We start from the raw sequence: 18,349 nt of genomic DNA on the forward strand, positions 1-18,349 counted from the left end.
AAGATATCATTAACCTTCAAATAAGAACTTTGGAATTTAATCAAGTGCACTCTCTTTGCTTCTTAATGGTACACATAATGTATGAGCTCTTCTGAGGTTACAAGGGCGTCAATTGAAACCAAGTGAGGGGGTATTTATAGGCTAGAGATCTAAATTTAGTCGTTACATAATAACTAACTTTTTCTGTTAACACCGAATGACTCGGTGAGTATCTTCTTACAATCACCGGATAATCTGGTGAGTACAAACTTCAGAGCCCCACTGTACCAGCTGTTATTAGCCGTTATTGCTGAAAAATGATCCGATAGATTCATCTAGTGCGACTTAGTTCATCACCAAACCATCCGACCAGAAGAACCAAACCAGACTACCCATTGCAATCTTCTCTGTAAAAATTAGTATGATGATTCCTCTTTGCCTTACCGGACCATCTGGTGAGTGTAGCTTCTTCTGGAACTAAAAATTCCTCTCCACAAGAAAATCTCTAGTGCTCTCATCTTTTCATCACCGAAATATCCAGTGAGTTCAACTTCAATTTCACTGGAAATTTTGTTTCTGCTGAAAAAGCTCTGGTGCTCTCACAGGGGTAACACCAGACCATCCAGTGCAACACTTCTAAAAGTTTTAGTCATGTGTCACTGAGAAAAGGTTCCGGTAAGAATACCTTCTTTGCCACTGAACCATTAGGTGTATTCAATACCTTCTTGAGTTGAAAAGCTAAATTAATCTGGTGAATTCACCTTTCACATGATCGGACTATCCAGTAAGGTAAATATGTCCGAGCTCGTCCAATTCAAACTTGTTTGAGCTCTAATTTCTTGACATCTCTACCATGTGCTTCTATGAGTTATCTAGTGCTAGAATTTCACAAGTGTACATCAAATCAAGTCTAGACTCAACTATGTCAAACTTTTACTCTTAGTTCCTCTTTACAGTACGATCAGAAGACTAAGAAAGAAGACTTATACTACTTTAAGTATCATTCATCTCATTTGTGACACTTAAAGCTAGAAGATCTTTAATTTTGATGCACATCTTCTTTGATCGTTCATATAATCAACTTAGGGACTAAGAATATCCAATCATCATTATGAACTAAAATTTTTGTTACCCTTCAAAATAAATTTATCAGGCACAATAATAAAATTATCATTAATCACTAAAATACTTACCACTTATCTAGAGGACCTAGATACTAAATGTGGCATTTGGATTGAGCTATAGACCAAGGGAGGAGAAAAGTTCGATACAAAGGTAGGAGGTGTGAGCAATCATGTTGAGGTGGTGGTGATCCACCCTAGAGTGACTTGCGGTACGAGTGCTGGCGCCTAGTGTGCCACGACCAACTTCGGTTGACGAGACATCCTTGTGGGTTAGGGCGACAGGAGGGGCTTCATGGGTTGGGAGCATAGGAGCTTGGGATGTGCCTGATTAATATGTGAGAGGAAGGCGGTGGATAGACGTGGCATGCAGAAACAATGGGGAAAATGGTGTGGCTTGGCACCATGGAATTAATTCGCGCATGAGATGGGAGGGAAGAAGCTATTTTGCGCGTGGGGCGGGAGAGAAGAAGGAGTTGGTGCAACAGATCGGTGGAAGAGAAAAAAATAGCTTTTCATGGCAACAACAGAGTGTACAACGTTGTGGGAGCCATCTCATCGAGGGTAAATTTTGTTTTTATGAGCGGTTGCTTCAAGAAACAACGATTTCTTTCCATCTCCATATCTCTCCTCTAAATTAGCAAAAAATATCTACATGACATTGCATGACACAACCTACAAAACCGTTGACATGTACCATTGTACCTTCCCTAATCGAGCTGGGTTCTGTAGGATACCCATGAAATGAACAACTGAAGTTTCACCAACAATGACCCAAAAAATCTCATGTATTAGAAACCACCATCTTAAGTGCCGTTAAGCTCATGAAAATAGATATTTCATATGCCTAACTCTGGAATTAGTACAAGAAGGCATTAAGCAACAATAAAAATAGAAGAAACTTACAATGGTCCAAAATTAATATAAACTATCTATTTTTAGAGTTTAACGGTCTAGATTAGTCAGGATACTACTTATTTCTCACTGGTAGTATAGATAGTATAAATGAGTAGTACGATAGTATTATGGTTATTTTGGAGAGAAAATGTATGGTATGAAAATAATTAACTGCACTTGTATATCTCTAAATAGAGTAATATTTTGTTGCAGTTCTAACATTCTAATCTGCATTCGCTCATGCCCAGTTGTCCATACATTTCACATATTGGTGATCTATTTCGCTCCATCTTGTTTGAGGTAGTAGTGCAGACGCCCTAGCTGGGCTCATTCACTCATGCGGCTCTGGCCGGGGAGAAGGCCCTTGCCTACTTTAGGCGGTAGCTCCGAGGACGAACCCTTGCCGATCTGAGAGAATGACTGCAGATCGGGGTATGACCGATTCCTGATTCGAGAGAACAACCAAGGTGCCCTACCTGCGTAAGGATAGACACTGTTAGCAAATGACTGCAATACTTTTTAATGGCATGGTGGGTAATTTTAACGAAAACTCGACAGTTACAAAAATATCCAATCACTTAGACGGCTAGATCAAATTTATACTACCTCCTATTTATAGTAGTATGATGGCTTTTGACATAAATTGGGAGCGCATCTAATATGATATGATGTTAGACACACTTTGACCATTAATATCATCTAGAGATGCCCTAAAACATATCTAGAGACACTATATTTAGACATTTGATGCATACTATAAACTACTGATAAAAATAATACTATAAATATATGCAAATAGTGATGTGAGGGTGAGTTGATTAGTAGGGTGTGTCTAAGTAATTGTTTGTCTATAAGATCCTAAGTTCAAGAATTAGTTCTTCCAAATCCACAATAATATTTAGCCCTCAACATCTTTAATGTGAAACAACATGCCGCCATACAATGGGCCTGTATTAGTAGACACGTAAAATAAATATATCTATGAAATCATATTTATATTATTTAACACACAATGAAACACCTTTATTTCTCATAGACATACTTATAAAATTCGTTTATGCACGTCTTGGCACAGTCCATATAGAGACACTCCTAACACGTTTTATAAAAATGCCTCTACCTTCCGCTAAATATGTAATAAAGCATATCTAATTTATAAATAAAACGTATCTACAGCGTGTTATGCTAGTAGTGACCGGAAGTGTTCATTCCGACTCTCATATCCGGCAATACATATTCATCTCCGATTCAAAATATAAGAAATATATAGGACAGCTTATTGAATTTGCTTCAAGCAAGATTAGTTAAAAACATCTTGCCAGATTGCATCCAAACCTGTGCGTTTTAGATTCAACACGTGCTGGATGGCGCTAAGAGTTCAATAAAAAACACCTAATAATTTGACAAGTTTGTCATCCACATTATCTAATTAGAGTTCGGTGTGAGGGCAACTTTATCATCGTGTGCCCAAATCATGCTTGTGAAAACCAAGCCAAACATGGCCTTACTAAAGTTCATGGCCCAAAAATGGCCATTTATGTGTTTGGCAATATGATGGATCTAGCTAAACTGAGAGCGGATTTGAGTAAAATTCTGAACTAGAGAACCAAGAATTAAGTGTTTAATGCTTAGTAAAAGTTTGGCATCAATTCAAACCACCACCAAATCTGGTTTCAGCCAGACAAAAATTAATACTATACTGAGAAACGAGACTCTCACGTCAAAGCCAAATAACCATTAACATTATTTAGAGACTCGATATGGTATTAACGCATTTACAAATGGTTTTCGTATATTTTAAGAAAAAAAATATTATTTGATCGTAGTGTAATTTCATACATGATAGTCTCGTAGAACCTACATAACTTTTACTAGTTTTATGGTGTCAATAAGCTTTTAAAAATTTGATCATATGCTCTACACGAATATATTTATATATATATATATTAAACGAGGTGCTTATTTTAGATAATAACATGGGACTCGTCGTAAATTCAGAAGTGCGTTCAAAATTTAATTTCAGATGGGAGGGGACCGTGTGCTGCAGCATGTGCGCCCAAAATAAAACCAGGCTACAGGCACAGGCAGGCACCCCTCGTACTCTCCACCGATTCACCAGCAAATTTCTCAGCTCCGGCCTGCCGGCAGACCGGCGTCCGCACCACCGAGCCACCGATGGCCTCCTCCCCGTGGCCGCCAGCCGCCGGTGCCACCCCCGCTCCGCCGCCAGAAGAAGAAGCAGCAGCTGCCGCCGCCATCTCCGCCCCGACGTCGGAGCAGCACCCGGTCAAGGTTCCCCCATAATCCCTTTTTTTTTCTCCCTCGTTCACTCGCTGTCTCTCACTCTTCAGCTCTGCCCGTCCACACTGAGCTCCTGACTGGTGCGTGCAGGAGGGAGGAGAAGCTGCCGCCGCGGCTATCCCGCTGCAGGAGGAGGAGGCCAAGCCCCAGTTGCCGCGAGACGACGACTCGTAATTGCGACCACCCCCCTGCCATGTGTCGCCTCTCTGTTCCCGCAATGCATGCTCTGTGTTTGCGTACAATTGCCGATAGAAACGTTGCTTCACTTACGGTTACATTGTTTAGGATTACATGGAGTAGAATTTGTGAACGCGCGCCGTTATATAATCGCTAGCCTTTGCACTGCCGTGGTAGATGGCTGATACGAGTGCATGGATGAGATGAGGCTGTTAGCCCTGGTACTCCTGTAGCAATGCACAGTGTATTAATTTTATTTGTGCGCATGATGGTAGGAGCACCTTAGCAGTCATCCCTTTTGCGGTTTTGCCTTGTCACAGACAGTGGTGGAGCCAGACCCAAAACCCTCTTGGCTTGGGTCCACTCCACCAATATTTAGAGTTTAATGTATTTGTATGCAAATTTCAGCAAAATTTGTACTACTTTGCAAATATCTGTGGGGTCGAAGTGGCTCTGCTATTGTACACAGGCGAGTATCTCTTCTTTTGTGATGGTGTCAAGCATGTGAAGGGAACACGATTAGGTTAAATGATTTTATCGCTGATAATTATGTGAAAGTAGAGAGCATAAAGAATCATAGATAACCTTTATTTACATCTGAATAGAATGAATAGTGATCTAAACACGTCGGTCTCCGTTTGGCTAGGTGGTCTTGTATAGTTTCTTCTTTGCTTCGCCTCCTTTTGTTGTACAGGACATTTTTTTCGTTTTTTGGCGACTCCTTTATATAAAATATTTCTAACAGTAGGGGATTCCCCTACTGTGGCCCTTCAAAAAAAAAAAGAAGAAGAAAGAACCAAAACAGGGTATTTTTCAGAAAATGTGTCAAGGTCTCAAGGATAACATTTTCACATTATATTTTCTCCATATTTGCCGGTTCCCTGCCAGCACATGCAGTTCTCGGAAAAAAAGAAAATACTATTTGTCCTCTAGTTAATGACACAGAAGTTAGGTTTTGTCCCTATGCATTGATCCTTTGCATCTGTAATGTCATCTCTTCTATCTTGTAGCGTTTAGGTCTCTCAATCAACTTATGTATCGGAATCCCATGATTGACCAGCTGATTTGGACAACTTTGACTTCGTAAGTTCCACATCGAGCTGTTTGACTACCGATAGAAGTTGGTGCATATTTTGTTCAATCAAATGAGTAACAGAATTTGGGAGCTCAATAAATCTGCTACATTGGGGGGGGGGGGATAGCTAAAGTGCAGTTTGAGACTGAATTTAACATTAGTATTTAAGGATTATCCTGCACATTTGCTCACAGATATTACTCTGCAGGTTATGGTATGTGCTAGGCTTAATTTTGGTACACTTAGTTCATTTCGATTTACTATGTCTCAAAGCGACATATCACTTCATCAGACCTAGAGCTTAAGGAGAAACTGATGAGGGTGTAAAAAGGCTTAAGAAACAAATAATGCTTTTATTATATTTTTTGTGGTGCCCACTATCATGCACTTTATTTATTCTGTTAAAGTATATGATTTTATTGGGATATATAAGATATTTTAACTCTTCTAAAAATCACAACTTGAGCTCACTACCTCTATATATCTAAATTCCTTAATTCTTGGTAAACTATATTAGTTTTTGGTTGGGAACCACAAACCTTCAGATAGTTTTGCTTTACAAATTAAATACACTTTGACTTTGAAGGACCGAATTGATCCTTCCACATAACCTCAAGCTCTATGAACTTGTCTCAAAGTATAGGTCGTTGTAGAACATCGGGGCTCCTCTATCTCATTTTTTACCATTACACATTATTGAATGCCTGCTCATATTTTTATTTTAGAATTAAATAAGCCTTTTTTCCCAAATCACTCCTTTTTGGCGTATTTGAAAGAATAATAAGTACGGGATTAGGGCAGTGGGGCCCTCCCCTACTGTGCTTCCCTAAAAAAAGTATGGGAATAAGTGAAGGGCCACCAAGGTCATTTTCTGTTACTCCTTAATTACTTTGCCTAGAAGGCTAGAACTATAGAACTTATATTTGCAATTGGAAGGAGTAGAAATTAGAACATCGTAACTTTGATAGGCCCATGATTGACAGAGCAGAGTTACTCCATTGCTTTGGACTTTAGATTCTGCCTGTTGTCACTGTGAGAAGCCACCAAGCTTGTCAGTAAAATTCCTGCATTGTGTTAACTGTGCAGGGAAGCAGAAATCCAAGAGCATGAACAGAAGATCAACAAATACCAAGCAATACTTGCTGCTCGTTTGAATGCCAAGTTCTTCTCTAAAAATAATTTTGACGGAGGTACACGTGAACTCTTCAGCTTCCTGCAGTATCTAGAATAACCTAATATCTAGTGTACTCCATTTATCTCGATTTGTTTTAGCAGAGACAAGCAAGTCATTTTGTCTGGCTGTAGCAGCTCTGCATTGAGTGACAATGCATCATACTTCTCTCAAAAATATTTTGAGTAAATAAGCGAAACAAGCAAAAGTTAAGGTGGCACTCTTCACATTTTGTTTTTCAATGGAGTCCTTGACTCAAATTCTCTTACATATGAGTTGCAGTATGTTCTATGATTAAGTCAAGGGCAGAACTCTGTTACAAATTGCACACTTTTTAAACCTAATTATTATCATTTAATCCAGAACAAAATTCTGGATTCAAGATGTGGAAAGTAATATGACCTTAATAATAATCTCAGCCAGAATTAAAAAAATGAAGCCTAGCTGGACCAGAACTCAAAATTAAGTAGTACATCTCTGCATCATACATGGTATCTTGATAATTCATCTTGAAGCTTAATTCCCTTTTGTATTTCTTCTAATGTAAGAGTTGGAAGTACGTAAGTCTATGGTCTGTTTGAGCTGAGCCGAATTTAATTGCGAGTTAATTTAGGATTAGCTCAACTCATTTCGGATACTAAACTAGAAAACCGGCTTTTCTTATCTCTCCTTCAGCTCAAGCCAGTCTTAGATTTGCTATTTAACTGCCTAATAATAACTAACTAACTAACTAATGTGTTTTCCTGTGCAAGTCAGTCAGCTATCAACACATGAAAAATCTTATAACCGAAGAATAAACGCCTGTATCAAAAATCATGCCTCCACTGTCCAAATTAGTGAACTTACCGACAATCTATTATTTCAACCAAGCAGCCACAGCCACAGACATCATTTTGCCAATGATATCTTATACATAATTGATAATACTACTATCCTCAACAATTTGTTGCTCCTGAAGTATATTCTATGGTTGGTGACTTGTGTGTGCTTAGCTTGTCACTCCGTATTGACAATAATCCATTGTTACATCGCATGGGGCCATGTGAATTATTTGTTAGTCAACACTGAGTGGACATGGTATATGGCTATCTTTTCTGTATGGACCTTTTATGTTAACATGTCATTTGATCAACATCTTGAAGCACTACAAATATGGTTATGGGAGCACACACACTGTTGGAAATTATTAACAATAAGCATGTACTTTATGTTAGTAATTATCTAATGAGCTGATATTTTCTTTTCTGAATTTCAATTTACTTTACTGGCTTCCACTAGCAAACTCCTAAAGAATGGGATTCTCTGGGAAAAAGAAAAGATGGGAAAAGGTGACTCTTATTGAATGGACATGTCAATGCTGGTGGAAATAGTCTAGAAGCCTCTGCAAATAACTGTAAACCGTGCATTTCAAATGCAGTTTATTGTTAAATATCTCCATTTGTTGAGGATTTTTGCTAGTTATCCTTCTTGTTTCCTATGTGTTTTCTAGTCGGAGACTGTTCCGTGTGCCTTAATGCGAAATTTCATTTTGATTGATTAGGAGTTTGAATCAGGTCCTATCTTTCTGTTATTAGGCTTTATGTAAATGTTCTGTTCTTTATCCTGTTAATAGGGAACATCTTTGAAGCAGAAACTATTGTTGAAGGTGAAACTATTCAATCAAGCAGGTATGTTTCATGTGTGGTTTCGGTACCCATCTTGGATTTCAATGTAGCAAGCATCAACATTTTTTTTTAGGTGGCCGTGTACAAGATCATTTGCGAACCCAGAATTTTTTTTCCGAGACAAGAACAGTCACGAGAAGGGCAATTCTCCATCTTCATTGGCTGATTCCTCTGCCAAGAACAATTCTCCACCTTTAGCAGATGAAGCCTCACCGAAAAATAATGCTAGTGCTTTGGCCACAGAGAACAATCAAACTCCTGGAAAGAGAGCAATCCAAGAAGACCTGACCTGATGGGTTAACGGTAGGCTAATCAGGTTGTTTGCTGTTCCTCTGTAGTCTGAGGATATGCAACCTGAAGTATGTAAGCTATCATGAAAGGAAAATTAACTCCAAAGATGTTTGTAGCCTGCACTAAATTTCACTTCATTGAACCTGTTCCAGAAGCATCTGTAGCAAGGAATGTTGTTGCATTCTTGATATTTAAATTGATGTATTATAAAATATACCTGGTGAACCATTGATTGGTTATTCAAATCTGAATCTCAAAATTTCTTTGCTACTGTGAATGCCACCATGTGGTTTTACTTTCTTTTGTGTTGGGCATACTCGGTGATACACAAGTATATGAAAACATGAAGCGTCACATTGCAATTGATAACTCTGGAAAGCATGCTGATGGTCTGCTATTCACAGTTCATGGTAATATTTCTATCATCCATTTATTCATCTCATTACTGTCCATAAATTCAATGTTTCTATCTCTCTTTTTTTCCACTCCCGTATTGCCCAGTGCTAACAATACTAGGGCTGTGTCATCTGGTTCCCACTACTCTTTCAAGCACAAACATTTTCATATACCTGCCAATGATCACAAAGTCGCTGAGAGCTGAATGTTTGGAAATGCTTCTGCGGTAATTTATGGGAGGGTAAATTATTCTTATCTGCAGAATCATATACTGAACTGTAAAGTATTCCTATCCACATGAAGCTGGAAATGCACAGGTCATATCTGAATGTTGGCTCTTCTAACAGCTTGTTGAAGTGCTGTAGTACTTTATAGTTCTTGTCCTGTTATATGGAAAGCTCACCAATACTGTAAAGTATTTCTATTGGAAGTTAAGGCAAGGACGCAGGTTCACGTCTTTTTTTTTTAAATTCGTGAGAGTTAAGTCCAATAAGCATATGATCAATTGGTTTTAACGCTTGGTTTGTGATTGAATCCAAACAATCCTTTTTTCCCTTCTGATGGAAATACAGCTTCTAAAAATTAAACTACTGAAGAAGAGCTGAAGCGAGCAAGGTTACAGCTGCAACATGTGCAACCCCACCCACCACATCATTTTCAGTGGAAAGCATCATTTGTTTGGAAGAAACCAATCGTAAGGCCTCTTATTCCCTGATGGTTTTCGACAGTTTATTGTTTTTCCATCTATGTGCTGTTGCTACTGTACGTTTGATTAAAAAAAGATGTTAATAATAGGTAGTTAGAATATACGCAGAGACGACATAAGAGAGGAAAAAAGAAACCGAAGAAACCACCACAAAACATATTTTATTTTGTATACTAATAACAATCGTCGTAGTTAAAAATGTGAGGATAAAAATGATTTATTCAGTAGCACTATCATCACGGGGCTCTGAGGAGCCTGGCGTGGTGGTGTTCTGTGCTTGGATTAGGCGGCCGAGCTTGGTATTGAGCTCGGCCTTCTCTTTCTCGAGCTGGGCGTTCTCGCAGCACACATCGCTGCAGCCCTTCATTGCGTGGTTGAGCTCGCCGAGGAGGCGGCGGTTGGCGCCACGAAGGTGGACGACCTGCGCCCACAGCTCGCTGAGCTGCCTCTGCTTGCGCACGCGCGACCGCCTGGCGGACTCCCGGTTGGAGACCATCCTCCGCCGCCTCCGGTCCTCCTCCGCCTTGGCGGTACGGCTGCGGTAGGCGTCATCGGCACTGCCAGAACCGGCTTTGCCGATGACAGCCGGTACTTCGTGGATAGGTTCATAGGTAGCAGGCGAGAAGTGGAAGGGAGGGGGCGCCGTGGTGACCATGTTGCTGTGGTAGTGAGCGTGGAATGCTGGGTCTGGAGCTGAGAGGCAGTGAAGGCTGGCCAGTCCTCCATGGTAATGGTGCTGGTGCAGCATGGTTGCTTCACTTGTTTGCTTAGTGGAGACCTTGGAGATCGAGCGAGGTAGAAGTAGATGCGGCTAATCTGGTCTCTGGTTTGGCTTCTTGATGGATTTGCTCTGGGTGAGCGGAGGAGGCATTTGGTTAGTGAAGGCCTTTTATAGTGTAGCAAAGGTAGCTTTGCCCGCCTAAGACCGGAGAGAGAAGCCACCTTCTCTCACCTCCTTCCTTCTTTATTTTTTTTGTAGAATTTGGTTGCTTTAGTTTTGTCGATTTGGTACATGGCCATGAGTGAGCTTTCGCCTTTCCTGCGCAACAATATCCAAACAAAATGCCATTAACCTTCTACCTCTGTACCTTTGCTTTCCAAGAGAACATTGCCGCTTTCTTTTCCCTCTTGTGTGCATCCATGACTTGACTTGCGTGAGTAGTCTTGTTTGAGGGTAAATTTTATTCCAATTCATCCATGCCAAACCTTGCCTTTTGTTAAATGCAGTGTATTCCCTTCTCCCACAAGATCCTCGGCCTTTGATCTCTGTCATCGCATAAATTAGTTTTCAGACTTTTTTTTTTACCTATTTAGAGTGGCATGAACCTGCTGGACGGATGGATAGATATGTAGCTTTACCTACTGATAGCCACTGTGGGAATAAACGAGCTGAAATCGTCAGGCCACTAGATTATGAAGAAGATCGGGTATGCTTATCATTTATAATTTTTACATCTGCTAGTATGCACCGTGCAAGTCCGACACCCATGAGTTTGCTCACAACTCACAAGTGCTTGTGCTTTGATTAGTAATACAACTTTAGATCACTAGCATGGGGTTCGACAGCTAAGAGGATGGATAGGTATCTCGTGCCTTTTCTTTTATTTTATACTGTAGCACTTTAGTGTGTATTGTAATTTCTTTTGTAGCAATTCAGATACTGGCACCAGTGAAAAAGGCATAAGAGTACCGGTTGAAAAAAAGACATAAGATTTATCAGCACTGATAGTCTGTCTGGTGAGTTAAAATTGGATTCAATCAAAATTTTGGGTCCGAACTTATTAGTGTCGATTCTTAACGGCTCAATCACTGTTCGTACGTGGGAGGTTAAGAACCGACACTGATATATTTTTAATAGCGGTTTGCACAACTGGTACTAATGAGACGTTACTTATGACCTGTTCTATAGTAGTATGGTATTGTAGTAATTAATCTAAGATGTTATATTAAGGCTTTTCAACAATACTCGAACATAGCTAAATTAATGCACATGCTATAACTAATAAGTTGATCTGAGGCCCGTAGGTTAGAGCCTTGTGTGTGTTTTTTCTCTTACTAAGACGTACAGTTCATCCTCCATGGGTGGTGCAATGCAAAAACAATTGCAAATTGACCATTCCACCATAAATAAATAAATGACCTAGGTAGCTAATTTTTTTTGTCTTTTCTGTTGATTCTGCAATACATGCTCCTATGACACTATGTACGAAAATCGACAAGGTTGGCGGCAATAATCACTAGTGATGATGATTTATCGATAATATATTAAGAGAATTTGATGCTAAAATGGTACAATAATCGACGTCAACAATCTACAAGATTCTCGCTTGATTTCGTCTTATCTTTTTTTTTTTGCTATTCGTATGGATTGTAATAGTTAGGGACTATATGCATTTTCATGTTACTTTTGACATAGCTAGTCATCATCTGTACAATACAAGTAGAGTTATCCTCATAGAGGATAGTTGAGGATTTACCCACCTCTGCACATTGGATTCTAAGATACGGTGTACCAACATTCTCAGCCAAACATATTCCCTGTTGGTTTCATACAGAGCTATGGTCTCCGAATGGTTTGTTGACGTGACAACAAGTGTTTGCTTAACATATCTCTACGAGATAACTGTCTTGCCACTGAGAAACACATATATAGTCTAATCTTACATTATGGGGATCAGACATATAGTAGCCAACATCCGAATAACTCGACAATGTGATATTTTGTCCCTTGGGGTAGAAGAGATCAAGATAAATTCTCCCATTGAGGCATCTTAGGACTCTTTTAACTCCATTCCACTGCCTCTTAGTAGGATGTTAACTTACTATATCTTGCCAAATAACTTACTGCAAATGCAATATCAGGCATGATATTGTTTGCAAGGTACATGAGTGCTCCAATAACGCTCAAGTATGGAGTTTCAGGACTAATACTTCCTCATCGTCTTGCTTAGGTCTGAAGGGATTCTTATTTGCAAATGACCTTTCGACCATAGGTATATTAGTTGGATGAACTTTGTCGAAATAGAACTTTTCCAAAACTTTTTTTTTGTGTAGGTGGATTGGTGTAGGAATATACCACCAGATAAATTCTCTATTTGTAATCTAAGATAGAGTTTGGTCTCTCCTAAATCTTTCATCTCAAATTCCATCTTGAGATATGAGCTAGCTTCAATGATGTCTTTCTTTGTACCAATTATGTTCAAGTCATCAACATACACTGATATGATGCAAAGTCCATCCGAGGATTTATTAATGAACACACATGGGTGTGCATCATTATTGATGTATCCCTTTCCTTGAAAGAATTGACTCAATTGGTTGCACTATATTCTACCTGATTGTTTGAGCCTATATAGCAAACTTGACGCTATATGTGTTGTGATAACCATTTTTGCAAATATTAGGGACTTCTAAGTCTATCTGGAATCTTTATGTAAATTTAAGAATCCAATGACTCATATAAGTATGCGGTCACTACATCCATGAGTTTTATATTCAAGTTCATTCCTACTGCCAAGCTTATCAAGTAACAGAAGGTAGTACCATCCATAACTGGAGAATAAGTATCTTCATAATCGATATCAGGTCTATGCGTAAATATTTGCGCTACTAATCTTGCTTTATATCTCACTACTTGGTTGTGCTCATTCATGTTGCATACGAACACCCATTTTTGTCCTACAGGATCTGCACCTCGAGGAGTCTTGACCATAGGTCCATAGACTTCCCTCTTATTTAACGAGATCAGTTTTGTCTTGATTGCATCATTCTATTTATCCCAATTAGAGAGACTTTTGCACTATACAATAGTCCTCGGTTCCAGATCAGAGAGACTTTTGCACTCTGCAATAGTCCTCAGTTCCATATCCGAACTTTCCATATGGAATGCAATTATATTGGCAAAGCAATTGTTCTTAGCACACATTTGTCTATAAAAGGTTTCTCCTGTATCAAGGTGGTTTATACTAAACTCGTTATCCAACATAGTTGGATGATTGTTTAGATCAATTAATTCACCGCCATTTCCCAATATGACTGAACCTAATTGTTTTGTTGCCCTGATTTCAGTGGGTGTGCGTTCCCCAGAATCAGGCGTGTTTCTCAATGTGTTAGCATTGAGTGGTGCATCCACTAGACGCCCATCATTCATGATCGAATTATTCATACATATTTTCTCCCCTATTCCTTGCATCTCTTTAGCAGACATCTCCATGAAACAAGATCTTTAAAGCTAGGTGGTCTCCTCCTTATGATCCGTGAATGAATCTGGTAGCTTGTTTGCAAGATTTTGCAAATCTGTCTTAGCTTCTTTTGTGCATGGATCTATATACTAAGGCTACTATCATTCATGATCGAATTATTCATACATATTTTCTCCCCTATTCCTTGTATCTCTTTAGCGGACATCTCCATGGAACAAGATCTTTAAAGCTAGGTGGTCCCCCACTTATGATCTGTGAATGAATCTGGCAGCTTGTTTGCAAGATTTTGCAAATATTTCTTAGCTTCTTTTGTGCATGGATCTATATACTAAAGGCTACTATCATTCATGATAGTACTTATCATTTCAATTGGACAAGGTCCTTTCCTCCTCCCTAATGCCGAAAATAGCTCTTCATTAAAGATCGAATTAGCGTATCTTGCCTTAAGCAGATCCCCTGTAATGGGTTCCAAGTATTTGAGTATAAATAGAGACTAAAATCCAACATAAATTCCCAATTTACATTCTGGATCCACATCAATATGCTAAGGTGGTAGAATCGGTACGTACACAACACAATCAAACTTTCGCAGATGAGAAATGTTTGATTCTTTCCCACGCACAAACTAGAAAGGTGAATACTCATGGTATGTTAATGGCCGTAGTTTAATCAAAGCAACAGTCCCCAACATGTGGTTGGCAGACTAGACTTCATTAATAAGGATCTAGCTATCTAGTTTGATTCGCTTGATTAATGATTCTATAAGTTCATTATTGAAGGATCGAGTTGGTGGCTTAAGGGGAGGGGGGTGAATAGGGCTTTTTCTATTTTTCCTTAAAACTAGCTAAAACTTTGTCTTAATAAAATTAATTACGAAAATAAAGCTACTCTATAGCAAGCAACAAAATGCAATCCTATATGAGATAAACACAACTAGGATTAACACTAAGCAATATATATGAACTTGCAATAAAGTAAGAAAATATGCGAAATAAACGAAAGCGGAGACAAATCGATGTTGTTCCCAAAGTTCGGATCCTTGAGGGGATCCTAAGTATCCATTGAGGGGCTTGATCGCACTTGAGCCAAGTCTCTTTCAACCATTTTCCTCCCGAGGTTGCACAAAACACTCATACACTTCCTTGTGATATTTCTTTCCTTACGAAGGCGAAATCTGACCTTCACAAATTTTCTCACAATGCATCACAAAGTGTTATTGGCTCGTGAGAGACTCTTAGCCATCTAGGAGTCCTCAAATTCCAAGAGAAAAAAATGCAATTGAAGAAGCTTGGCGATGAAACCTAGTGCTCAAAGATTAACTCTTTTCTTTCTAGCACTCAAAATCTCTCTTCAAATCTCTCTCAAAAGACGGAACACTTTCTTAGGAGAGGATAATGGCTTTAGCTCAATAGAGGCTCTCAGATTCGAAATGGCAAGTTGTTGGAGTGGGAAGAGGGAAAGGGTGTATAAATAGGTCCCTTCAAAAACTAGCCGTTGGATACCTTTTCAGCCCACATCGAAAGTTCCAATCCCCATGATTGGAACATACGATCTATTCAAATTGAAAGATTTGAATTTCATTCCCCAACCCAAACTTGGTAAAAACAACACATCAGAACATCTGATGTAGAGGGATAGGAACATCCGATCCAAAAATAAATTCGAAACTGAAAACCTAAGGTTCACAAAAATTGGATTTTCTGACCTTTATCGGAACATTCGATCCAACCATCAGAACATCCGATGTTAGATTTTAAATCAAGACCGGGAACCCTATGGTTGAGAAAATCGGACTATCCAACCTACATCGGAACTTCCAATGCAAACATTGGAGCATCCGATGTTAGAATAAATTCCAACCCGAGAACCCCATGTCTCAAATTTTGGACTATTCAATCACATTGGAACATCTGATGCTAACCATTGGAACGTTTGACTTCACCGAGAAAAACTTGACTTGGTGCCCGTGTTGTGAACTTTTTTGTGTCTCTCTAAATCGAGTGAAGATCTTTTTGAGCACTAAGTTCATGGCCAACCTACTGCGTTGCACCCCATATTTCCAGAAAGGAAGTGACAATGAATAATGAATAGTCATCATATTTGGGTACCCTAGGGTATCCCATAATCTTTGGAGCATATCTTTATCTTTAAGAAGGGGATCCCTGGAAGAAAGAAAACTACCCACAGGTACTCAAGGCCTCCTGTATCCAAGAAGGTCTATATCAAAAAATAGAAAGGAATATTTCAGAGGACATACGACACCTCCATATATATACATGAAGGAGGGGCACTACGAAGGACAAGCCAGAACGAGTCGTCACAAGCGATTCGAGTTCTATAAGCCCATACAAGCCAACATAAGCTAAGGAAAAGTCATCGATTAGATTTAGATCCATCTAGACCAGCTACACTCCCTTGTAACAGACTCAGATCAATATAAGATAAATATGACGTATGGTTATTATCCTCAAAGAGGCCCAAACCTGTCTAAAAACTTCTGTGTGTTTCCCTTGGGACTCGTCTACTCAAAGCATCCCCCTATTTTCAACAAGTTTTTGTTAAATCGGTGATTTACAGATTGTCAATAGTTGGCGCCATCCGTGGGGATCATGACAAAAGATGTTGAGGAATCTACACATGACATGCCATCGACATCGTCCAAAGTTTCACTGAAAACCGGTTTTTCAGATGAGGGGTTCTACGACAACTTTACCTCTCTTCCTAATGAACCAACGATCGATCAGGTGGATTTAGTGATGATTCAAGCGATGAGTTAAGTCTATTCATGGATCAATACGCCAAAGATTACGGAATCAAGTTCGAACCACTCGACCCCCGAGAAGTTTTCGCTATCGAAAACGGGGGTGATGATCTAGGTCACCATGACAACAACCCTGCGAACGATCGGAGTCCTTTGGCCCCGGCAGCAGGCACTGGTCAGCTTCAGGCAAGCCAACCGCCTCCAGTACTTATAGGGCCCCCAGTTCTACAGCTTCTCAACCATCAACAGGGGACTGAGCGTTCAAATCTGCGACTGCTAAGAGGATCCTCCTTCTATAGGAGGCCCTCATGCACCCTCCTACTACTGATCTAGCTACCCTAGCCGGTAAGGATTGGGTGAACTCGACAATCTACTTGATAAAGGAGATCATGCTCCAAGCTAAGAACTCTTGTCTGGCCCTAGCTGAGAGTAGTGCTAACTGAGGCAGGCCGGGCAATCCTCCATCACGAGATGCATCTGATCCGGAGAGGCATAACCCTAGGAACATGATTACATGGGATAACAATCAAGAAAACAACCATCGTCATACCTCAACAGTCAAAGATCATTTGATTAACGACTTGTGTCAGTTCATCAACAACTAACAAAGATGCTCGGGGGCTTTTGAAGAAGCTTATTCTACCCCCCCCCCCATAGATCTTATTGGGAAATGTCCTCACATCGGTCGAATTAGGATCAATCTCCGATCGCCATGGAAAAGAGTCCTAGGGGCGTCGAAACCAAGCAAGGCGCCATCAACGGATGCCTACCCTTCTCTCCAAATCTACAGAATGTAAGTTGGCCGGCAAGGTTCCTCCTGGGATGGTCGAGAAATACAATGAAAGCACAAATCTCATTGAGTTTCTCTAGATCTATACCACAACCATCCAAGCAGTCAGTGGGAACGAGAAGGTAATGGCGAATTACCTCCCCGTGACCCTTGAAGGGGCAGCCAGGACATGGTTGACAAATCTATCGTCAGGGATAATCTACTCGTGGGAGTTGCTTTGTGACTATTCTAAGCTAACTTCTAGGGTACGTACGTTCGCCCTCACATGAAAAACAATCTTCACCGTTGTGAACAGATGGCGAACAAAACCTTGTGTGAGTTTGTGCACCATTTTAGCAATACCTGGAATACCATCCCCAAGATCAACGACTATGATGTCATCTAGGAGTTCACTCAAGGGGTTAAGAGCTGGAGTTGCATTGAAGACATCGCCCGAAAAGAACCCAAAATGGTTAAAGAGCTCATGCAGATCGTCGAAAAGTCTACCAGGGTTGAAGATGCACTTCTCTACGTTAAGAAAAAGACTTAGGGCATCAAGGGCCCACAACCTGGGCTCAGCGGTTACAAGGTCCAAAGCAAGCACAAGAAAAACACCAAGGGACGTAAGGGCAAGAAAGCCAAGATTGATGAAGTTTTTACAGATCTGCCCAATGTTCATCCTGATCAACGTTTGTGTCCTTCTCGAGGCATAAACTTTACACCAGGCTCCAGCGAACGAGACAGGAAGCTTTGGTGTGACCTCCACCAAACCAACAAGCACAACACCTACCAATGCCGCCTTTGCAAAAAGATGGTCAATGCGAAGGTCAAAAAAGCGG

The 18,349-nt window shown here is 40.0% G+C and overlaps 2 protein-coding genes across 3 annotated transcripts; one reads left to right on the forward strand and one right to left on the reverse strand.

The window, feature by feature from the left end:
* Positions 1-4,037: 4,037 nt before the first annotated feature.
* LOC133897770 (uncharacterized) lies at positions 4,038-8,935 on the forward strand. 2 transcript variants are annotated; one of them, XM_062338593.1, is made up of 5 exons: positions 4,038-4,289; positions 4,389-4,468; positions 6,637-6,740; positions 8,334-8,388; positions 8,474-8,935. In XM_062338593.1, the coding sequence occupies exons 1-5, from the start codon at positions 4,173-4,175 to the stop codon at positions 8,676-8,678; spliced, it is 561 nt and encodes a 186-aa protein (XP_062194577.1). In that variant the 5' UTR covers positions 4,038-4,172; the 3' UTR covers positions 8,679-8,935. The 2 variants fall into 2 exon arrangements, with proteins under 2 accessions (XP_062194577.1, XP_062194576.1); XM_062338592.1 differs by having other exon boundaries at positions 4,041-4,289; positions 8,459-8,935.
* A 695-nt stretch (positions 8,936-9,630) lies between these two features.
* LOC133897670 (basic leucine zipper 8-like) lies at positions 9,631-10,627 on the reverse strand. The gene has a single exon (XM_062338465.1). It carries the CDS (start codon positions 10,524-10,526, stop codon positions 9,996-9,998), a length of 531 nt encoding a protein of 176 aa, XP_062194449.1. The 5' UTR covers positions 10,527-10,627; the 3' UTR covers positions 9,631-9,995.
* Positions 10,628-18,349: the final 7,722 nt, after the last annotated feature.

The sequence above is a fragment of the Phragmites australis genome, chromosome 17, assembly GCF_958298935.1.
Source record: "Phragmites australis chromosome 17, lpPhrAust1.1, whole genome shotgun sequence".
Classification (NCBI taxonomy): Eukaryota; Viridiplantae; Streptophyta; class Magnoliopsida; order Poales; family Poaceae; genus Phragmites; species Phragmites australis.